General features: G+C 43.2%; 1 protein-coding gene across 5 annotated transcripts in view; it reads right to left on the reverse strand.

Moving 5' to 3' along the window:
- The window catches only part of PRDM10 (PR/SET domain 10), a 42,699-nt gene extending 18,540 nt beyond the window's left edge, over positions 1-24,159 (reverse strand). The window contains exons 1-11 of one of the 5 annotated variants that reach the window (XM_040084999.2): positions 23,991-24,159; positions 13,241-13,432; positions 11,319-11,486; positions 9,667-9,726; positions 6,885-7,004; positions 5,725-5,932; positions 5,104-5,345; positions 3,847-4,050; positions 1,877-1,949; positions 1,117-1,234; positions 59-188 (exon numbers count right to left, since the gene is read on the reverse strand). In XM_040084999.2, the coding sequence (XP_039940933.1) occupies positions 59-188; positions 1,117-1,234; positions 1,877-1,949; positions 3,847-4,050; positions 5,104-5,345; positions 5,725-5,932; positions 6,885-7,004; positions 9,667-9,726; positions 11,319-11,486; positions 13,241-13,333 (1,416 nt within the window). In that variant the 5' untranslated portion in view covers positions 13,334-13,432; positions 23,991-24,159. Of the gene's footprint in view, positions 1-58; positions 189-1,116; positions 1,235-1,876; positions 1,950-3,846; positions 4,051-5,103; positions 5,346-5,724; positions 5,933-6,884; positions 7,005-9,666; positions 9,727-11,318; positions 11,487-13,240; positions 13,433-20,912; positions 21,189-22,986; positions 23,032-23,841; positions 23,951-23,990 lie in introns of those variants that run through there. The other 4 variants (XM_040084997.2, XM_040084996.1, XM_040085000.2 and 1 more) reach the window with 4 other exon arrangements.
- Positions 24,160-24,461: the final 302 nt, after the last annotated feature.

Below are 24,461 nucleotides of genomic sequence, written 5' to 3' on the forward strand. Positions count from 1 at the left end.
TTTTAGTCTTTTAGTCACGAGTTTGTGCTATTTTTTCCCTCCATCTCCAAAAATATACCTGTGTCCCCTCTTCACACTTTTCACCGTTTTCACTGGCTACTTCCATGCGCATGAATTTGGGAGGGCGCCCAGGGCGTCTGCCTGGTCCAAATCTCCTCTTTCCTCGCCCACGACCTCGGCCTCTGGCTCTGCAGAATATAAGAGTGCTCCAGGTTAGATACAAAAAAAGATGAATTTGGATTCTCCACCGATTTTAGGGGGTTTTTTGTTTTGTTTTTCTCAGCATCCCTACTCACACATTCAACTCAGCAACAATGCTGCAGTAAATAATAAAAACTGAAGAAATTCTGGCAGCAAAAACAATGGGTTTCTGGCTGGTATCTGTTTATTTTGTGCTTTATGAGAAACCAAGGTTCAGAACACATTAAAATTTCTATGAGCAATCAAGAGACCAAGAGGACTACTTGGTTCCATCCAGCCCTCTGCCATGGCAAGCCTCCCACTTCTAACACCCCAGTTTATGGTGTGCTGGAAGCATTTTAAGCATGATGGAACAACTGCATAAGGAAACCCATTTCAAATCTGAAGCGTAACATCCCTCCCCAAAAAGCGCTCAGCCGCGGATGTCAGGCACTAAACAGAAAGGAACAATTTTGTGTCAAAAAAAGCAAAACAAAACTTGCTACATTTCAGGAGAAAGAAGGCACCAATATCTTCTGCCCTGTGACAGGTGTTTGTAGATTCAGTTTTTAATAGGTCAGGATAAACTATCTTGCCAGGCCAATGAGGTACTAGAAGCCTTGTTACCCAAGCTCTCTTCCATATCTCTGAGAAATGCAGTATTTCAATACTGTGATACTGAAACATTACAAGTATTTAAAGTCTTTGTCCAAAAAAAACCTCATCAGTTTCAACAAGAGTAATTCCTTCTCTCAAGATGCTTCTTTCACAGAGTCTCTCATACCAGTCAGCCTCCTACTGCCATGATTTTTCCTTCTGGTGCTGAGTTGATCTCTCCTGAGTTGGTCACTAAGATTTGCAGGACAAAGCCCCTCCTTTCTGCATGTTTGGGGAAGCACCACAATGATCCAGAAGCAAAGCTAAGGCTCTCAGTACCTGCTGAAGAAGTCCAGCTTCTCGTCATGGGAGTTGAGATGCTGCTGGAGCTGCTCCGAGCTCACGAAACGCCGATTGCACTCGTAACATGGCCAGTTCTTTTCCTGCTCCCTGAGCACTATTGGAAATGTCAGTAACACCATTTCACTCATCACCAATTAAAACACCTAATTTTTTTTGCCCCCACCCTCTCTATCCTCTGTGGGCCACATTTCTCCCCTGAAGGTTAGGCAGGCTGCAGAATACGCAACTCTGCTCCACTAGTCTTTGCTTTTATGCCCTCTGCACTGTGCCATGAACTACAGCTCATCACAAGAGACAAAGAAAGATCACTGGGGCAATTCCCATGGACTATCAACACTGTTAGAAATTCAGGGGGATTCTGAAATTCACCCTAGTATGGAAGAGCACCTATAGGATTGTGCTTCTGGTGTAAGTTAAGGGAGATCAGGGGAAATTTCTAAATCTAAAGCAGTCACACCTCAGTTTATGACACACAGTACACACTGAATACAGAAACAGACCTCTTCCTGGGAGGAAGCAACCTAATGCTTCCCAGAAACTGAAGCAAAGGCTTAAATTAAGGTAATATTCTAATGAGAAGAGTTATTGGCTATAAGCCCCAATAACACCATCTAGACTTAGTTTAACTTTTCCCAACCTAGCAGAAATTTGTGACCACTGCACAGGCCATATAATTGAAAATAAGGAGTGCAACTTGCAACCACCACCACACTGAAAGCAGAAGATCCCAAGTTACCCTTCCTTTCCTCCTCAGTTATGTCATGGATCTTCTGGTTCACAAACTCGGCATAGGAGGCAGCATACCACACCTGCAGCAGGAGCACAAGGTAACAGGACACTTAGGTGGAGCCAAAACTAATGGAAATCTATTTGAAAATGGGTTTTAAGCAATACTTTTACGTAACTTGCCTCAGCCACTAGCCCTTGTCACACCTTCATCCTCAGTAATAAAGTCCAGTAAGATCAATGTGCCCCCAATGAGGAATGAAAGAGCTTTGCTCAGGAAGTACATCCATTTAATTTAAAGGTCTAGCTTCCTAACATGAATGTTAATCTTGCACATGGCAACTAGTAGCTCTAAAGGAAATAAGATTAATCTCTTCAAACCCAACTACATGACTGTAAAGGAAGGATGTCAGCAGAGTACCGGTACTTGTGCCAAGAGGAATGGAAATGTTATTAACTTGGGGAATTTCCCATTTCTTTCCTGGTCTCCTTACATAGCCAATAGGCAGCACCATCCACATAGGCTCATTTAAAATGCTTCTGAGCTTCTAAAAGATTGCAGTAATATGGTCCTGCTTCCCAAAACAAAGATCTGCTGGGCGCCAGCGTGATAGACCCACTTTTGTCATACATGGAATTCAAGCCTTCAGCAAAGACGACCACAAGAGGCAGGAAGACAAAATTTATTTAAGCCTTAAATCAGATGCTCACATTTAGCTGAGAATTCTTCCATCATTTCATCTGTTTGATGAGAAAGAGTGGATTTTAGAAGAGATTTCTGAAAGAAGGCATCTACAGATTTTCAGCACGAAAAACTCAAACAAGTTTGAACTTGCACTGGGCCACAGGCAGAGGTGAGCAGGATTTCAGGGACTCTCCAGCAGGTGTGTCACTGCAGGAATCTCACCAGCTGGACAAAGATGAAAGCCTGGAACTCCTGGACTACACACCTGGCAGGCAAATCAGAACTTCCCAGCTTGAACTACTTCAATCTCTGGACAAACTGTGCATGAATGCCCTACATCCACTTGCGGAGGGAATCACATTACCAAGCCTTTCAATTAGCAAACCATTTTACCCCAAAAGAACTACTACCACAAAGTAAGAAAAATTATGCTCCCACACGGAGATTTAAAGTCTGATTTCAAATTGGTTTAAAAGCTGTTGAGAAAATGTTGTTTGAATACACCTAAAATGGATTTGTAATATTTCTAGTAATTCGGCTTAAAAAAAATGAAGGACTGATTTCAGACAATCCTGCTCTTTAACAGTATAAGCAGGTTTTCATCCTGATTTAGTAAATGCACTTACTGAACAAATGTTTTTCCAGACAAACTGTTGAAATATACATGAAAGAAGAGAATTGAAGAACGACAAAATTTCCTGATATCAAAATTTTTTGGTTCCCCCCTCAGTACCCCAAAAAATGTTTAAAATTAAGGCCATCTCAGCCAGCCACGCTGCTTTGAACTCAATGGAATCAATAAATATTTAGAGGGAATAAAAAGCAAACCACAGGTAAGTCACAATATCCTTCATCATTTTTCACATGCGAAGCTTCAAAAGCTCTAGGAAAGCCAGGTTAAGGGAGAGATCATATTCACTTAAGGCACCAGAAAACAAATCAGGAACACACAGGGCTAACTGGAAAGGGCATTCAGAATTAAAAAAAAAAAATGATTGCTGCAATAAAAATTAGATTGCATCAGCAAAATATATGCTGTGTAAAGCATGACAGAGAGAGACAAATAATTTACATATTTTTATTTTAAACTTCCTCATGAGCCAAAGCTCATTAAAATACCTATGTCTGTGACTACCCACTTACTGACTTCAGTGACATTCAATTCAGGCCATCAGAAGAAAAAAAGCTCTAAAACTATTCACAGCAGTAGTTTCTGGCACTTATTAAGCAGGAACTTTTAAGGTACTATTTAGTTAGTAGAAGAAGAGAATCCTGACACACAAGCAATGCCATACCTTGAGTTCCTGCTTGGGCTCCACGTTTTTAATGGTGGTGTAATAAATGTGGTGGCCATACTGATAGGCCACCAGGTTCTGCTCCAGGTGGTTTTGAGCTGGACGCACAAACATCATCCAATTACACAGAGCCTCACTGGAAAGTTCAAACCACAGGTCCTCTTGCAAATCTCTGTCTTTTCTGTCACCCTTATCAAGAGAAACCTGTAGCAAAATCCAATTACATGTGACTGTAACTGCCTGGCAGCACAAAAGAATTTGAGTTACTAAGAAAACTACTGTGCCCATGCAACTGTTACATTAGGGGAGCAATGAAGGCATAGCTAATTTTCTCTCTGTACTAACATGGATCCAGAAACAGGCAGTTACAGGCAGAAAAATACTTAGCCACAGGTCAAGATTAAGGAGGGAGGCACAATGGATCCTTCCAAGGCTTTCAGGGACAAGAATCATTCATTGAAGTGGTCAAGTATGAGCATGTGACTCTAACAAATTACACACAAAAGCTATAGTTTTAGTAGGCTAAAGCTGTAAGCTGTAGCTTTAGTAGGCTACAGAAACATCAGTCAGAAGTTTCTAACACTTTTCCTTTCACTTCTTGACTCATGACACTGCCTCAAGCAGGAAGCAGCACTTCTTTAGCTAAACTTCTCTTGGTTACTGAATCTGCCTATGGTCACAACTTGCTTGTCAGACACTGACCATCACAGTCCTCCTAAGACTGTGGATCTAAACTCCAACAAATAAAGGATCAAATTTTTATAGTGAAACCAGTAAATAAATGGATAGAAGTCATTCAAATCCCTTCTACCCCATGCCAATTACTTGGCAAAAGAAAGGGAATAAAAATATCTCCTCTCCCCTACATCTTATGAACAGAAAGGTAAGAAAAATATTTTGAACTGAGGTTACAGCATGACACGAAAGAATGGCCGCAGAATGTCCTCATAAACGGCTGCTATTTTTATCTCCAAATGTTGTTTTAGCTCATGAGAGAGTGATTCACAATCCTACATGTTATGCACCCTATATATACATGTGTATATATATCCTATCACCATAATGCAAGAACATTCAGCAGGATTAGTGTGTCACCCTGAATAACAGAGCAGATTTGAAGCCAAAACAATGTGGGTATTTCTTACATTCAGAGATAGAAGTTACAGAACATCTCTAGTGAATCGATCAAGGTAGAGTGACAAATTAATGAAAATCAAAGCTTAGGCACAAAATGATTCCCCCTTTTCTGACCCATACCTTCAAATGGATATAGCAGTCTTTGAGCTCAGTCTGTCTGACCAGGGGTCCTTCCACAGGCCCAAACTGGGTACGCTTTGGGATACGCCGTTTGGAGAACACACCTCCCAAAAACCTGTCTATATAGAGCACCAGGGGAAGGCTGGCCCTTGCCCTGGTCAGCACAGGCCGGTTTGGGATAGGATGCAAAGGTCCGTGTTTTGGACACACCGAGGGATGTGCATTATTACACTCTTCACACCCTGCAACACAAAGGCAGAGAGCATGTTACTTTCAGGCAGACATTCACATACCAGCTCAGAGATAGCCTTATTTCTCTAAACAACTTTGGCTCAGCTGTGGGAACATTTATGCCAATAGTCTGTCTACATTTTAAAATATCAGACAGGCCAGTGTCCAGCAAAATAAGAACAAAGCGGCTCAGAGACTTCACTAAAGAGAAGATTTTGTCTTTTCAGTACAGCAGCCCAACTAAAGTTCACATTTCTAGGAATAAAGACTCACATTTACTCATTACTGATAAAATCTGAATGATTTTTGCCTCTCTTTACTAAAGGGTTGATGGAGAGGGAAGAAAATAGCGGGTCAGGTGGTACACTACTTATTACTGCACATGCTTACACAAATCATTCGGATCAAAGGGTCGAGGTGGATCTGGATCCCACTCATCCATGTCAGTGTCTTCCCCATCTTCATCCTCATCTTCATCCTCATCATCTTCCTCTTTTGTTTCTATCCTTTCCATTTGATTCTGCAGAGGTGCTAAAGGATCAGAACCATCCACAGCCTCCATAGGAGGTAACACCTGGTTATGCACCGGTAATGATGCCTGAGGAGAGAATCACAAACTCAAGCTGATTCATGAAGAAAAGCACAAGGACAAGCAAAGAAGGTTCTTGCTAGTTTACCCTTCCTGCTGCCTCTGGTAATGGAGAGGAGGACAAGGGAAGGTGCTAAATGACTGTCAAAGAATGTTTTGCATGGTTTGCTGCTGCTAATGGCCTCAATCAAAACACCTGTATTACTCCCTGGCTCTGCCCTGCCAAGGACTCAGTTCTCAGAAGAAACTGAAGTCAAAGGAACTTCTGGACCCTTGCAGGAAGTTTGAAACGAAGTCCAGGCTCTGGGGATATTGCCTAGAGCCTAAAGCTGTATTTTAACTTCTTTTGTACAAGTGAGAGAATCCCGCACTTTCACACATGATCTTCTCTTTACAATCCAACAAAATCAATCCCCAGAGTAAAAAGGTAGAGGTCAATAAGGGGTGAGGTAACGTGGCAACTAGATATAAACTATGGGACATGATGGACAGTTGAGGGCATTGCATTCTTCCACTAATTTTCACATTTAACCTTTCCTTCCTTAAAAGAACTTCAGCATTTGAAGTTCGGTGCGTATTCCATCACCCACACTGGTTTCTCAGGTAGAGAACAAGTACTACTACACCCAGCAGAGCTGCCTGAAAACACTGATGAGGAAACCCAGTGGACGTGGCAGTCAACACTACACCTTCTGGTAACTTCACTTTTCAGCACTGACAGAATTTTAAGGTGCTGCTCACAGAGCCATCTGTGAAACAGGTTTTCTCTGCATATTAAATACATGATCTCCTAAACTCCCATATATTACATGATGAGACTATGGAAGACAGTACAAAATTGCAATACAGTTTTTTCAAATCCCCTCCCGGATCACTCAGCCACATTTCATCCCCAGAGACGATGGAGCAATGGAATCAGCACAGTCGTACATTGAAAAGGAAAGGGTGCCTGGCAACTTACTCTATTTGCTTGTGGCCCCTGCTCCTGAGCCACTGGCTGGGGGGGGTCAGCAACACTGCCGAGCACGGACAGGTTGGTGGGATTCATGCTCTGAGCAGCAGCAGGCAAGAGCACCGTTACCTAAAATCACAGGCACTCATTTTAGCACTGCAGCATTTCCATCAGTCACTTAACACATGGGCAGGGCCCGGCATGCACAGCTCCCTTAAGCCTTGCACTCGCTCAAAAACCGGGGCATTCCCATGATTTTTGGGGTTCAAACAGGGATGACAGACAGAACCTGCAGGTCCTGGGACAAAGGGAAACACTTCACATCTATAGACTTTGCAAATTCTGAATTTCCTATTACACATTTTTAAGTTAAAGTCCTACCCAGCCTGGGTTCAAATTGCACTAAAAACAGATGTTAGAAGAGCTCTTAGTAAAACCAGTGATTTGGGGTCTCTTTTCTTCTATAGCCAAATTTACTTTCATTTTTAAAGGAAGAGGGAAAGAAGGACTAAGAAACATTTCCTCTTTTTTTTTTTTTTTCCCTCAAGCAAAATCTGAGGAGTTGGAACTAGATAAGCTTTAAGGTCTCTTCCAATCCAAATCATTCTGTGATTCTATGATCCAGGATCCATTAAAAAACCAAGATGGTGTATTGACCTCATGAGAAGATCAAGCTCTCAAACAAAAGGATCCCAACAGTTACTTTTCTTTACAGTTGGTCACACTGTACATTTTTGTTTACATACTCAATTTTTTTTGTGCTGTAACAACTGAATTAATGCATATTACCACACTGTTCTTTTCTATTCAGCAAGAAAACAAAGCACAACTAAGACCCTAGCAATCAACTTTACTGCCTTTTGTTTCCAGCTTATCTATACAGGAATTTGCACCATTATTCTGAGTGACTTTGCATCCTTCTCTACAGCTGACATCATGTGGCTTCCAGTTTGTGCCTCGGACGGTTAAGCAGCTTTTATGACAAAATCCAAGCTCTTGCCTCTCTGCAGAGTGCTTAATAAATATCAAATAAAACTAAGAACAGTGAATTAGGCCAGTAGTGAGGAAGCAGACAACAAAATCTGTAACATAAGCACTCAGCCTTGGAACTCCAAACTAGTTGCTTTGTTTAAAGATGTATTAAGAGTAACTTACGAAACTCCTCAAAAACAATAGCAAAAATACTTCAGGGAATGGCGAGGACGAAGCCACCATGACAGTCTGATACTGACACTTCTGATGCCAAGTGGCAGCAGAAGAGGCATCGTTATTCCTCTAGTGTGCCAGCAAGGAGAGGGTCACACAGACTTGGATCTATTTGTACCCCCTGTAAGCATTGCCTACTACTAATCACACCAAACATACCCTTACTTGCACTTCCATGTCAGGCACTGCACGGATTATGGGCATTATTTTTATAAACCTTTCACTTTCTTTCTACAATAGTTTCTTCTGAAAGACAAGAGGAGCTTTAATTATTATTTTATCATTAGTTGTCAGTTCAGGGATGTCCCACTTGAAATGCTGATATAAAAACTGCAAAGGCAGGAGTTGATATAATGAGGAATTAACTGTTCACCGGAAATTAATGTATGTGTTAGGACTGCTGTCAGAAAGTGTTGGAATGGAGAACAGGCTGAGGACACACAGAGAAGTGCTTCTAGGATAATAACAGCAGATCACCTCTGTTGTCACTGCCATCTGCACTGTGCACAAGTACTCTCTATTTTTAATTAATCATATATTTGTTGAATGAGCCTTAAGACAATTAAATAGGAAGTTTTGGCTTCTTAATACAGGGAAATTGATGGAGCAAAAAAATCTAGAACAAAACTACAGAGAATGAGATGACAAGTAACACCTTTATTGTATAAGTCATTGCTTCCCGTCTGTGCCTCAACCATTTAGAAGGTCTTTTAGCAAGAAAATTTGTTTTCAGCACACATTCAATCCCTCACTCTGCCCCAAGACTGTCAACAAACACACATTTTAATGATGGCTTTGGTGATGATTCAGATCTAACACATTCATTCACACATGCCACATGTGTGAATAAAGACACACCAAGCAGTAATGATTTTAAGTCTATGACAAGCAGAGAATTCCAACCAGAGTGATCTGAAAGCACCTGTCTACAGCTGATTACCACAGTGCAGTTCCCAAAGACACCAGTAAGAGTTAACAACAAAACTTCTGCATCCATGATGGACGTAAAAAGAATAAGGAAAAATCATCATAACCTTATAAACACAGGCTGCTGTTTTATTCTCTTCCCAGCCCACCTCACACTGGCAAGCCCAAGGGAGCCAGTCATGGAACTTCTTCAGGTTTTGCACTTAATTTCCTGTGATGTTTCTAGTAAACCTAGAATTTAACCCAATTTTTCTATCTCTTGAGAGCCTTTTTGTGGACTTAAAGGCATTTGGATCAGAAGCTGCATGAGGACAACTGAAAACCCAGCCTTTCCAAAATAGTACATTCAGATGACATCAGCCACATCTACTGCATGGACACTACTGAAAGATTTTTCATGCTATCTGGGGCAGTAAATTAGAATTCTTGTTGAATATGAATTAAAGAGAATAAGCTCAAAATCAGTCTTAACTTTTATTGTCATTCATGCTCAAGCTGGTAATTTGTCTTGATCAGGGTGACAGCACAAGACTAAGATTGTCACTGGACAACTTCAGAGACAGCTCATCACCCTCCTGCATCACGTGAATGTCCCTTTACCTTCCCTAACTGTTCCCTCACTGTTTTAGGCCCAAAATAAGTAATATCTTTTCCTTACCTGCTGGGTGGTAGCATCCTGTTGGACGTAAGCCACTTGGGACGGATCTGTAAACAGAGTCTAGACAAAGTGAGAAAGGCTTATCAAACCAGCCCTGGGGCTTTTTACTCCCAACTCACACAAAAGTTACCCTGCCACCACAGTACAACCCACATTTGAGCCTTTGTCAGCTTTACTGGGATAACCTGCTTGTTATCACAGTAAATTACTTCAACTTACCCAAGTAGATCTACACACATAGAAACTAAAAGTCAGGTAATGCTCCCTAAAGAGTTAATATATTTATGTGGCACTTTGCATCTGTACAGCGGAAGTGTTTCACAGGGTTTATTTTTTTATTTATCAAAATTACTTTGTCAATTGTTGATTTGATAAAATCTACAGGATGCTAGACCAATAGCTCTATCTACGCCATTAACATGCCCTTTAAGGCAGGATAGAAGGCAACTGCAAGCTTTTTCTTCCTGAAAATTCACAAGACTGCCGCATGCTTTCTTTTGAGGAACTGTCATGCACAATGTATATGTTACTTTGATATGGCCAGGATGCTATTTAAATTCATGGAATCCATGCCAACTTCAGTATTCTGTAAGAACAGCCATGACAGAATCCCAGGAAAAGCAAGACTAAGGATTGAGACCAGCTTTACTTAGCCAAAACTTGAAATATCTGAGCTTGTAGCAGCCTAGCTACAACAAAATAAAGCATAGTATAATACAAATTCCTTTAGCACTGTGATAATTTCACCTTAGATGCAGAAGAGTGTCTGAATACTACACATCTTTTGACACAATGACAGCGTTCAGAGTTTTGGAGTTAGTTGACCAGTAACTTCCTGGGAGATATCCTCTCAGGATATCCCTGCACGCAGAAGCTGGTTTTCTGGGGCAGCTGAGAGCTGCACAAGGCACAATGTGCCACATGAGGCCCTGCCAGCCTGATGGGGGTGTCAGGTACATGCACTTTGCAGCACAGCTAATCTGCCCTGTCAGCAAAATTATAAAACGCTGTTATAAAATATTCTCGACAAAGACACTTGGCTCCTTTTTAATCTGTCCACATGGAGAGAGGCAGAGACGCATAGCATATTCATCCCATATTAACATGTGCTGCGAGGGAATAAAGGCTATATGATGTGATTATGCAGAAGAAAAAGAATATAAATGGTCTATAAAATCAGCAACTCTGCAGAGACCACAGAATTACACTGAATAAACAGAGATGCTGTGCAAGAAAGACATGACTGTTATTGTAACTATCAATTACGACAACTGTACTACACAAAACAAAGACCCTTCCAGAAGGAACATAGACGGTTCTTAGCTTTTTACTGGATACAAGAGGCAGAATTTCTGGTGAAATTATCCTTGTTCTGGAAAACACTTTTGAGTAAATTATAATCTCATCCACCTTCAGTGAAGTAACCAGCATTTCATAATTCATAACCCCACCATCCTTTGATAAGCAGATTTGCACATCAGACAAATGAACAGCATGAAGTCCCTGCTCAGCAGTGGGCAGAGAAAACTGCTGGGATCAACTGCCTGCTATTTTCCAGTCATACCACTTGGCTGGTAACTGGCTTTCACCCCAAACAAGATTTTTGTGTTTTCTAGGTGCCAAAACCAGGGTGGGCTCAGAACCACACGTGCCTGCGTAGCTTCCACGGGGTGGATGTAAACGAGGGTGTGCTCCGAGGTGTCCACAGAGGTGTAGGAGGTGCCGTCAGCCGCGTAAACCACCTGCTGCGCGGGGCCGCGCTCCTGCTCGTCACTGTACATGATCTGGGCCACCGCTCCCCCCTCGGGGACAAAGTGCACCTGGGGAACAAACACATCCTGGACTCGCACCAACACAGGCCAGCGGGACACAGCACGAGAGTCACGGGGTGCCTTGGGAAGCAGAGAGAGCTTGTGTCCCAACTAACCTGAATGCAGTGAAAAACACACATTTCAAACCTCAGTTATTCTACCAACAGAAATCTGGACACAACTCCCATCAGTCTCTGGTTTTACTCTGCATTGCAACTCACTACAAAGGGCATCCACCCATACTTAGATCTTGCACGATACTTTGGAATTTTGTAAGAGAACAAGTTCATATTTGAACTGATGTATCTATTAAATTTATTGGGATATTGTTTCCCTTTGTGCTCATATCCCTTTCAGGATTTATGATAACGAGTTCATTCAGACAGTTCTGTAGTTGGAGGTAATATTTGTGGTCTGATGAGAGGCTAACAGAACTTACTAACTCTGATACTCTTCAAGTTACAGTATTGCAGTTCTCAGAGGCAGCAGTAGAGCATACTAGACTGCTTCGCTGTAGTATGCACGTGCAGCATCAGTAGAAAATTCAACTATTTAAACAGACAAACCTGAAATATTATACCTGAAAATATTAAGCACAGATTCCAAGGATAACTGGAACAAGTTATGTCTAGGGCAGCACTTTAAATCTAAACATGTCAATTTTACCAGAACATTATGATCATAACTGATATTCAGTGGCCTATATTAAATGAGCCAGAACACTGGATTCCAGTGAAAACAGGGCCACGTTTAGCTTTTGCCATCCTTTACATGCTGAGAAGCATTTTCAGTGCATGGGAAAAACAGGACAGTGAGCAAGAAACCTAGTTTGAGTATAAGTATTCATAGTCACAAAATTCTTTCACACAAAATGATGCCACAGTTAAATATTTTATTTATTTTGTTTCACTTTTTAGCTTCTGCTTCAGAAGACACCTGGTACTCCCCCATGAATGCTCAATGCTGATTCTGTACAATAAATCCTCTCACAAACACTACAATTTCATATTTGTAGAGCACTCTGCAAATACTCATTAAGCCTTAAAACTGCCATGTGCAAACAGCAGCATGGTTATCCCATTGTAGAGAGAAGGGAACACAGGACATCGAAAACTGCCTTTCTTTGCAAATTTCAAAGCTGGAAATTACTAAGAGATGCAGAATTTCTCAGCTTGTGGATGAAATACCATGCAGCACCCTTTTCCTATCATACTTTTTGAGTAAATCAGTTGATAGAATTCTAGAAATTCCCAGCTGCATTGTCTCAGAGGCAGAGGGACAAGCTGCATACAGCAGAACCTGACTGCATTAGTCACTCACAATTAACATTTCTCCCTTCCTCACTACCCAGATGTCTGGCTGGAAAAAATTACTTGTATTACTTTCCCCAAGGTCCACCAACAGTTCCAACTGATTCGGATTACACCACCAAAAGCAGCTGCCACAGAGCACAGATTTTGTTCATGTTCATTACTCTGAACACCCTTTACTCTCTCCCACATGGTTACAAATATATTTGGACACTGAAACTTCTACAGCCACGGCCTGGTTTTGTTCAGCTCATTTCAGAGCTCTGGGTCTTCACTGCTGCAGTTTGCAAAGTTCAGTTTCTGAAGCTTTAACACCAAATCACCACAGAAATGTTTGTATTTCTGCTCAAATGAAAGCTGAGCTTCTAGACTCTAAACCAGGGCCAAATGGGAACTAACCTTCCCCACCAATCCCAATCCAGCCCAAGCAAAGGCAAAGCTCTGGCTAATCACCTGAGCAGTGTTCTGTTCCTGTGCTGCAGACTCAGTCCACACCTGAGGACTTTCCTCTTTCAAGTCCATCTCCTCTCTGCCTGGGTGCTCCATGAGGAGAAAAAGATCTACTAGAGGAATGTCTGGCTGAAGGGATTCATCTGTTCAATGTGTTTCTGCTTCCAGAAGACCAGGTGATTTTCAGCAACATGGCTGTAAAAAAAAAAACAGAGAACAGAGACATTAAAACCAGCATGCCAGATGGCACGGAGCTATGAGTGATTTATCAACTACTATACTTCAGAAACACAGAATAAAACAGGTTTGCCTTTACAAACGCTTCCTACAAGACCCAAACACCTTACGTTATGGGAATAAGAGAACAGAAATCTTATCTCACTGAGCATGGTCAAGTCCTGCTGTTCACCACTTTCCATGTCCCATTAAGGAGGAAACAAATCAACCACCGCACCAATTGCACTGAAAGATTACACTGAATTCTTCCTGCATGTCTTTCCTTGGCCATAGGCCATCCACACCAGCTTCTCCTCATTGTCCTTCTGGTACCTACAGGTCTAGAAATCAATAAATAATGCAAAAAATGGACCTGTGGCTTCCAACAAGAAAACTATGTTCAAAGGTGCATCACCAGTTCCTTAGTTTGCCCGAGTTGTTTGAGCACCAACTGGCTTTCCCTGTACAGACAGATTTGACCTTGGACAAAACCCCAGGCCCAGATTAGTACAGTATTACAGTAGCCAACTACTAAAAATTAACCATGAATCTTAAACTCTCAGAGATCCTGACAAACTGCTTCCAAGCTTGGTTTTATTCGCCTCTTGCAATTTTATTCAGGCCTCTCAATCTGCCAATGCAATCCCAGAAGGGTAATTTACAGCTCTGGTGATTGGTTTAGTCGGTGGTTCAGCACCTTCCCAATCCTTCGTCTCTAATGTCATATTAAATCACAGGCCAAGAGTTATCATGAGGCTGGGCCCATTTCATTTCTCAGCTACTCCAATTAACTTTATTTTATATCCAGTGCCTTGCTGAGCTGATCCAATGCCAGTACCCATCTGTGCACCAGGAAGGAATCAGAAGGCTCCCTGCTGATGCTTTCATTCATTTGCATTTTAAATGCAAATTATTTTAGTCATAATTCATCCCTATAAATGCTAGCATTTGGCTTGTCATTGACAAACTGAAAAATAGATAAGGAGAGGTAAAAAAAGCAGCAGGCACTTTCTGTCTCCTCCTGATTTTGCCAGCAAGGACTAAGCTGTGCATACCTGAGCACTGACTGTTCCACTGGCCTGGCCAGCATGGATAAATCACTAGGGCAGGGCAGTTTCGGGCTAACGTCACTGAACAGTGTAGTGGAGCAAAAAAATTGTATTACTTACATATAGACAAAGAAAAACAGTGGGAAATATATTTCTGGGCATTGCTAGACACCAAGTCATGCTGTTACTGGTGACTGGAGTTAACACTTGCTGTCTCATGCTGAGCAACCCAGCACATGTGGGCTTCACCAAAGCAGACACTGAGGAAATGTTCTGACTTTCTCTGATATCCAAACATCTCCAGTTATGGGAATACAGGGACAGAAATCTCATCTCGATTAATATTGCTTGATACAAAACCTCCCCAAAAAGCACTTAGGAGAAAAATTACAATGAAATCCATGTACCAGCATTTAATGCCCAAGCTTAGTATGAACAAATTAACTGCAGCAAACATTTAGAAGTTATGAACACCAGCCTTCTTCTCCGAGTGTGGAAAGGCAGGGGAATTTACAGATAATTATTATTTATTTATATATCCTAGTGCACACATGCTCTGATCTATAAACAAATACCATCCATTCCTACAAAAAAACCCCAAAACCTCTCTCCCAGCTACTTGTTATGTTATTAAGGATTAAATTAGGGATTTTCTCATATCTAATCTTATCACATTCACTAACCTCCTTCACTCATTTTATCAAGTATATGTTCTTTATTCAGAATATATAAATATATACATACATCAGGTGTATGATCACCTCTACCCATGTGAAACATGACAGCATTTATGTCAGTAACACTGTGAACAACTTCTTCGCAAAATTTAACACCTATCCTGTTGATATTCTTCAGCTGGTTTATCCACAACAGCTCCTTTCCTAGACTGCCAGCATTAATCAAGAGCCAAATCAAGTAATTGCACTAAAAGTAGCCAGTAGTTTAATCAATTACCTAACTGCTTAGAAAACAAAAAATAAAAAACAAACACTAGAGGTTTCAAATTGGGTGGTTTGATTTTTTTTTGTTAAATATAACTACCCTGTTAAAAAGAATGCAATTACATTAACTACTAATTGAATTAAGGGAAAGGCACAGTTCTGGCTAACTCCACATGGCGCAACAAGTAGATTTTTTGGCTGACCTTCTCCACCAGCAGACACTGAAGGTCTGAAGAAAGATGCTGACTCACTTCTGCAGAGTCATTCTGGAACAGATAACTTACAACTTGAGTACAAAGGAGACTAAAGGGTTCAGGCAGGGTCTTTAAAAGACAAAACTGGGTATTAAGATTCATCTCTGAAAAAAGAAGTAGCAAAAAGTTGGAGAAGAAAGCAGAAGACAGTCCGTTCATGGTTCTGAAAGTGAGCACTAACTTAAAATCTTGGGGGAAAAAAAAAACAAGGCTGAGCCAAATTCAGTAGCCCAGTGCTGCAGATTCTATAAACAGTCCGGTTATTGCTGTTCTTGACAGAAATGAAAATAATAAACAGCTCAGCCCAGACAATTGTGCAGCAATGAGGGACAATAGTAGGAACTGCAGGATTTGCTGATGCTTTCAACTTCTGTACTTTTAAATTCATCCTCTGATCTGCCTCTGGTATGTATTCCCTCATGTCATGGGTTAGTACAGTTTGGTTTTTTACTTATAGAAGAATGTAGAATAATTCTCCAGGTTAGGACCTGGGAATTGCTTTAGAAAAGACAGGGACCTATCAGAGAGTTACCAATTAAGCTGAGGCCACCCCAATTTTCACTGAGGGGTGGGCTGAGAAGGCATTTATGATCCTGCCTGTTTTTTGTGATTCCGGACTGCTCGGGTGCTCTGATCTCTGATGTTTCTGTGTAAGTTCTTCCTCCCTCACCAGCGCAGCCTTGAACATCTAACAGCACGAGCCTCAGAGGGAGAGACAAAGACTCTGAGCAGATTAAACCCCTTCCTGGCAACATGAAGCTTCCAGAGCTTAGCCCTTCTCTGAGAGAGTAAGAAAGAACAGAGTGAACATAAAGAGGAAAAACAGCATGAAGTCAGCAGAGCAAGAGTGAAAAGACTATGTGGACAGAGGGTTAAAGAGTTGGTTGTTCCATTCTTACTTAAGCCATGGAAATGAACTCTATATTTAGATAATTCCTTTAAATCATGAGAAAGATATGCATTTGGGGAGATGATCATTTAGATTTGTGTGTGGATTTGAGCAAAGGTGTTTGTGATGGACTAAGTGATATTGATCCCATGAGATGCTTGAACAGAGACAGAGATGAGAAGCTCTCTGTGCCACTGAAGAAGTGAGAAGATATCTCTGTTCCTTGAGATGAAGAATCCTTTTCATTTGGAGTTATTCATCTTTAAAAAGTGACACCCCAATATGCAAAAGTCTAAGACCCATGACCCATAAGCAGCTTGAGAAACTGCTCCTGGGAGGGTCACAAAGGCAGGTTTCTCTGGGCGGTTGTTTTTGTGACAGTTAAAACCCACAAGAGAACTGTTCTAAGTTGTCAGTGAGATCCATGTCTCTAAGAGAGACTCTTCCCCTAAAGAACAGATGATAGACTTTTGTCAGATAGTGAAACTGACTGAAAATTACAAGTTTTATCTCTTTATGTTGTTTTGTAAAAAAGTGAAGAGTTTGTAAGGGGAGGGAAGAATGTTTTTGAAGTTTCATTCTGTTTTAATTTTTTTCCAACTTTCTTTTTTCTATTCTTTTAGTGTGTGTTAATAAAATTATTTGTTCATTTTTAAAGTTGAGCCTGCTTTGTTTTTCTCCTACTCTCTCTCCCACAGAAAGAGTAAGTACTAAGACCAGAATTTAGTGAACATGAAACCTCTACACCTCATTACATCTGTAATTATGAAAGCACACTGAAAAGCACATTTCCCTGGAAACATGAATGTGCTGAGAGCAAAGACAATTCAGGAGGAGACAGGTCATGCCCCTGAGAGGTTCCAGGGATGGGCAAATAAAGAGGGCAGGGAGCAGGAGCAAGTGTTGAAATTCAGCTGTGAAACAAGCCCTGCAGTCAAGGCCAGGAGCTGGAAAAATCTTATCCAAAGTCACTGACAATAGAACTGCCACAAAACACCAACACCTGAGCAAATTTTCTGACACTGATGACGGGAAGACAAAACTAACTTTGCTCACTGGTCCTCCATAGGATGCCCCTTCTCATTAATCCTGCACAACCTTACTTCCTTCCCTAGATCCTGCTCTCAATGCCCATTACAGCCCTGACACTGACAGCCACAGTGTCTCGAAATTTTAACCATTTCCCTGTGGTCTTCTCTTAGCTTTGGTAATTTTTTAGCAGAAATAAACGTGAAACTTTGGACATAAGCATTGACAAATCACTGGCATGCAGGGAGTGCTCTCTGCTTGCTCTCCACGCTGTTTGCCCACGGATTATCCTTTGCAATTGTTGATTTTTCTCACGGTATTGGTATTAGACATTTTCAGACAAGCTAAATAAACACCATGATATGCACCTCAATGGGAAGCTCTGCTACATCCAAGGGATTACCATAAGAATCTGTGTAACAGAAATTGAAACTCAATTGCAGAAATCTTAAAAGAAGATAATTAAAGATAAAAGGCATTGTGATAGGATAAACTGTTTTTTCTCAGTATGAAGAAAATAGGCTACATTTTGTAATAAAAATTCATTTAGAGGTTCAGTAAAACAATAATCCAAACAACTTGCTTAAACTCATGTTAAATTTATGTGTTATGTATATCACAACTATATTCTCTCCACTATAAAATATAAGAGGTCTGGCTCAAATATTATTCAGTATACTGTCTTTTTTTTTTTTTTTTTTTTTTTTTGGATGCTCATAGCAAATACTCCAGTAACTTGAAGATGATGAAATTTTACTTTTCAGGAAGTTGAAAGATTAGTCAATTATGACACAGCACCCAACAGTCACCCAAAATTCTGCCAGCACCCCAATGCTTTCATATAACCCAATGAGCATCACAAACACGAGCAAGAGCAATGCCAGTGGGAGATGTTAAAGCACTTACAGTAATTGCAGGCATAACATTTTCCTCCCTAAATAACACACATGCCTCATCCTGTCCATGCTGGGTGATGTCACAAGCTGAAACGTAATAGGCATAACTAGAAAGTACAAATATAGCCCAGTACCACTCCAGTATGGCAGTGGTGAGGCAATGACAGTCCTGTGTGTCACTATACACTGTGTGAATCGTGATACAACATGATCCAAGAACCAGCACAGCTCCTGTGACTTTGAAATATCTCCTCTAGTGGAACATTAGCTCGTTCCGAGCTCTGCAAGTAAATTAACCAGCCCTTTAAGACAATACAGGTTTGTCTCAGAACACCATTCACGTTTACCTTCCTTTTCTCAACACTTTGTAGGATCTCCTGCTGTGACAGACCTACAACCATCTCTCTTTAGTTTTGCATTTTAGATTCAATCCAGAAAATGTCATTAATGATAAAACTTCTCCTCTGCTGCTCCTGATGTCTGGAAAGCACCTTGGTGTCATTGTCTGACAGGGTTTTTTTTTTTGGTTTTTGGTTTTTTTTTTTAATCTTGCTTAAAATCTCCTTTTGACCTCTGCGACACTCTCCAATTCCTCCCTCCTGATCCTGCGGGATGATGTTTTCCCTGGAGCTGTTATTAAATCAGCAGCTCCCCCGTGCACTGCATTCAGCTCCAGAGGATGGGAAAGCACTGCTCAGAGGGGCAAAGCACCTCATTGCCTATCCAACAGCAATGTCCTTGTTAGCTTTGCTGCCTCAGCATTAGACACCCTGAGCCACCACAGCTCCACACGTGGCCCCTCACAGGTGCATCCATGAACCCCCACCCAGACACTCGGGAGTGAACAGTGCTGTAAGAGAAAACCACTAACAGCAAAGTCACTGCTGGTTTGTGTTTGGTGTCCAAGTATTTTAAACACAAGTTAAACCCAGTGAACTCATCTAGGGATTCAAAGGTAAGCTCTGAAAGAAAAAAGCACCCCCCCCCAAAAAATTAAAATCAACAATAACCATATTTTCTTGGCAAATGTGCTATTAAAGAATGACAATTTCCTTCAATGCGGCGACAACACAAGAAGATACATAAACAAAATCTCTGGAGACTTGATCTGCAGCAACCTCTGAGAGGCTCACAAAGGGCATTCTGCTGAAAAATCCAAGCCAGTGGCTGCCAAGCACTAATTTTTGTCCCTTCTCCGGTATGAGAAAGGGGGAATATTAAAGCTGAGCAAGGGGAAAAGACCACCTCCCTGCTCATGGAGCAATAAAGCCACTCAGTATCTCAAATGAGAACCCACTTTACAATATAGTAATGGTGCATAAACCAGCTAATGTGATTTACTCCCCAGAGCCTTGCTATAGCCTGAGGTTCCCTGCGGCAGTAACAGCAGGGACTGTTGGCTTAATCCTCCCACGACTGAGCTCACTGACAACGGTGTGTCACCCCAGCCACGTGCAAGGGCAGCAAGATTGGTGCAAAAGAGATTTTATGACTGAGTCTTCCTCCAGCTTTTTATACGAAAATGATTTATTATGCTAAAAGGAATGCCACATGTGCCTGCAAAAAGCTCTATCCTACACTTAATTATTCCAGTTTGCCTAGAAGGCAGAGCCAGTGCATTTCCTGAGATCCTTTAGCAGGAACATGCCTTCATTGCAGCAAGGTTTCTAACCTCATTGAGGACTGAGTCAGAACTGTCGTCACCTCCTCTGCATTCCCATCTATCACTGGCACATACTGTTTCAAGGAACTCTGGCCCTGGTGCATTTTGCATGAGTGTTATCAATCAGGTAATGTAAAACCACAATATTTATGTTTTACCAGTGAGTTAAAAATGGAAATCATACTCCACTAGGACAGCAAGAATTATTTATTTCCACAAAGGGAAAAATGGCTTCAATTTATTTTGTTGTGTAATAAATAGAAGAGCTCAGCCAAACACCAACTCACTCTTTACTGCCATTGTGTATAGTGAATCTATATCCATATCCTTATGGCACATCCATCATCACAGCAGCAATGAGCTGGAAGAGATTTCTAAGACCAGGGTCAGTCCTCTGCCGCTGTGCCCATGACATGTTACAGTCCTTTTCCTAAAGGGACAGTGCCCAGGCACTGAAGGTGACAACAGTCTGATGTAACTGCTCTCACAACTTATCAGGTAAGTAGCTAGAAATCCATTTCTACCACAGAATACGGAGAGAATCCAGCCTGAGCACAGGTTAACACCCTCCTGGGGACTACCTAGGCTGGGTTTAGACACCTACTCAGGTGCTCCAAGGACATCTCTCTTCAGTCCTAATTCTTGTATAATAAAATGTTTCTCACACTGTCCTCTCCCTTGGTGGACAAAGAGTCAACTTCATTACTTTCTATATATGCTAGTCTCTTCTTTAGTCACCTCTCTTCCCGTTTGCTCAACATCTACATATCCACATTCCTCATGTTGTTGTCTTCCCGATGTTTCATCCGCTGAAGTCCCTGTGATATCATGGGCTGTTGAATCACATACTGCAGTTCTTGGGCTCCAGCTGCTCGAGGCAGTGACCCATACTTCCTAAAGGATTTGGTTTATAAATCACAGAAAGAGAAGTCTGATAAAGCAAGGAAGCAGGGAAAATATGCATTTAAAGTACAAGATGACACAAAAGGAAAATAAATGTCTGTATCAGTGTCTTCTGCAGTTCTGCCCACACAACCCTCACGTTAGGGGCTCTGTTAGGGGTTACTGAAAGAAAACAAACCATTCCCCCTCCATTTTCTTCCTGCCAACTTTTTGTCTCCCATCCCTCCTCCTGCAGTAAACTCTTCCTGTACAAGCAGGTGGTACTGCTCCCTCTCCTCTGAATTTTCACCTGTCGTAAAATTCAACTAAATAAAACTACCTTGTTTCAGCACCTAAAAACAGAGGGTTCCTCTAGAATAGCTGCTACTCTGCACTACCCCAGAGAACAAATGGACTAGGGGTCTGCAGTTTCAAACAAGTGGGGACTGACATATAGAGCCATTTCAGGGCTATGATACAACTGCATGTTTTACTAGCAGGAGATAAAAATGACAAATAGACCCAATCTCATGCTCAAGTCCAAACAAAATTCACCATACAAAACCAGCCCCCTTAATTAGATACACTTTGACGTCCATTAGAATTCAGTGTACACAGCTGCCAGCAGCTGCAGGTGGTCAGGAACACACTGGAAGCAGCTGCTCACTACAGAGCAACTTACCCCAGGAGAGCTCATCCAAGAATCTTCTGCAAAGGGTAGGACTAAAGAGGTCAGAGGAGATCAAACAATGCTACAGACCCCTTTCACTCCAAAATCAAATTGTTAATTATTCTATCAGATAATGATAATAACAATTACACTGATATCTCATCCTATAAATGAGGCAACAAAGTTGTCTCTTTTCACACAAGAGAAGCATCCATGTAGCAAAGTGCCAAAACCCGTCACAATTTCAGAGAGAAGCTTTCCATTTAAGGACAGACTAGAGCAATGCATGCTCCTGTATTAATTTTCCTAGAAATGAAGGCATTAGAAGGCTCAAGACTGACAATTATTTTATTGTGTCCAGAAAAGATGCAAGGCATTTTCTGGTAAAATCAGTTGGTGATTCATTAGCATCTCATCTTCTAACTGAATTATTAAAAATCTGACAGAACAATGCAAAAGTTCAGTATAATCTCTACTCCCATTCAAACTCACAGGGAAACATTGATAGGCATTTTACACACCCAGCTTTGCACTTTATCATTTTTTAAAGACCTGTAAGAACCATAAATATATAATGATATACTAGACCAATTGATGCTGAGGTACCAAGAATTGCATCACGAATTCCAACCCTTTATTTCACTGTCAGGACTATGAGTACTGTCAGTAGCCGAAACCAAGTTTAAATTTTAATTTAGGGACCCTGTGAGAGCCCTCCTGAGGCTCTGCAATGCACAGCTGAGAGGAAAGAGGTGACCACACACAGATCTTGTAGAGGGAAATAACCCTAAAAAGGTGGATAATCCCTTTAGGATGAGTAATTCTAAAAGGCACAGCATCAGGACCTTGTTCTTCCATTCCAACTCAACCATTTAACAAACTCATATCAACTCACTTTTAATGGAACCTGGGCACAGGAGGGGAAATGGCACCATTCAACACCAACACCCACAGAGCAAGAGAGCCACAGGATCAACCATCCACTTCCTACAGCCATACCCAAGACCACAAGAACAGGATTCTGGCAACAAGACCACTGTCAGGAGAGCAGCGAACCCCACAGCTTCCACCTGCAGCAACTGTGGCTACTCACACCTGGGACCCTCATGAATAGAACCACCTCAGGTCACTGGGGAACGGCCTAACTTCCCTCCACACCAAGCCTCCCAGCCAGAAGCCTTGACCTGCTAGAGCCACACTGGTGCCCTGAATCCCCGTGAAGCAAGAGACCCTCGTGAGCGTGGGACTCCGAGAACACACCTCGCCACTGCCCCTCACAGGGCAGACTGACACCTCTCCCACACCCCCGATAGAAGTCTCCACTATAACCAATCTCCACTCCATCAACAGCCAATCCGAAGACGGGGTGAGACGCCCCCTCCCCTAACTAGGCCAATAGGATACAGGGGCGCGAGGCACGTAGCCAATCATCAGGAGCGAGTGCCCCCCCGCCCTCACAGCGCCCGCTTCCCGCCGCCGCGCCCCAGCGCGAGGCGACGCCGCGCCCCCACAGCCGCTCTCGCTTGAGGGCGGCGGCGTCATCAGCCCCTCGTGAGAGCGCCCCGCGGCCAGCCTGCCCCAACCACTGAGGGCCGATGGGGGACACGGGCGGGCAGCCAGGGCAGAGACTGAGCGGATGGGCCGGGCCGGGCCGGTTGCCGGGGGTGGGGGAAGCTGGGCTGAGCGGCCCAGAATTATGGTGGAGAGATGAGACCCCCACAGTGCTGAGGGGGCAAAAAGATGGCTCCGGCACCCCCCCGCCGCTCAGGTGCCAGGGTCCGGACCGTACCACGCAGGGAGGGGGAGAACAAGGGTGGGGATGCCCCCTCCTCCCCGTGTCGAGGGCGGGTGGGGGAATCTCAGCTGGGGCGAGGAGTGGGGTAAGCGGACTGTACCTCTCCCGCGGGGTCGGGGGGAGGGGGGGGGAAGGAGAATGAGTACGCCCTACTTCCCCTTCCCCCCCCACTGGCAGGAGCGAACGGTTTATCCCGGCCCCGCACCGCCAGCTCCGGGCGCCATCTTGGGTGCGACTAAAACAACAAGTCTAAAACCCCCGGCGGGTCCCCGCGGCGTCCCCGGGCCGTGCTGCCCTCCCGGACCGTCCCATCGCGTTACCTGAGGGGGTCCCATGCGGGCGCCGCGCCCCGGCTGCCGCCGCCAGCCCCGCGGCGGCCCCAAACCCCCCCACCTGTCCTCACCTCACAATGGTAGCTGCAGAGCGGGAGGGGGGGGGGGGGGGGGGGGGGCCGCCTAGGCCTCATTACCATAATCTGCCTGGCAACAAGCCGCGGCGTCGCGCGCTGATTGGCTGAAACTCCTCCGCCAGCCACGATGGGGCACAGAACTCCTCAAGGGAAGGCTCTTAGCACCCGGGTCAGGGGGCCGGGGCTCGGGGGGTGGGGGGAAACACCCTAATCTGCGATGAGGGGGAGCGGGGAAAGGGTCCTCTGCCCGGGTTTTTACTCCCACCCTCGGATGCTGGCGGCCAGTCAGAGCCCCGCTCTCATCCCCGCCAGGGGATCTCCGCCAATCAAGGCGCGCTTTTCATCGCGGCGCTCCGCCCCCCCACTGGGGGAGGCGGTGTGGGCTCCGCGGGCAGTGCCCCCTACTGGGGGGGTGGAGTGGCGCCTGGAGCCTCCTGGTAGTGGGGAGGAGTGGGGCAGCGGCACCCCTCGCACCCCTCACTCCCCTCACTCCCCTCTGAATTTTCCTGGACAGGTAGGGCCGGGCCCATC

The sequence above is a fragment of the Hirundo rustica genome, chromosome 23 (genome assembly GCF_015227805.2).
Source record: "Hirundo rustica isolate bHirRus1 chromosome 23, bHirRus1.pri.v3, whole genome shotgun sequence".
In the NCBI taxonomy this organism is placed as follows: Eukaryota; Metazoa; Chordata; class Aves; order Passeriformes; family Hirundinidae; genus Hirundo; species Hirundo rustica.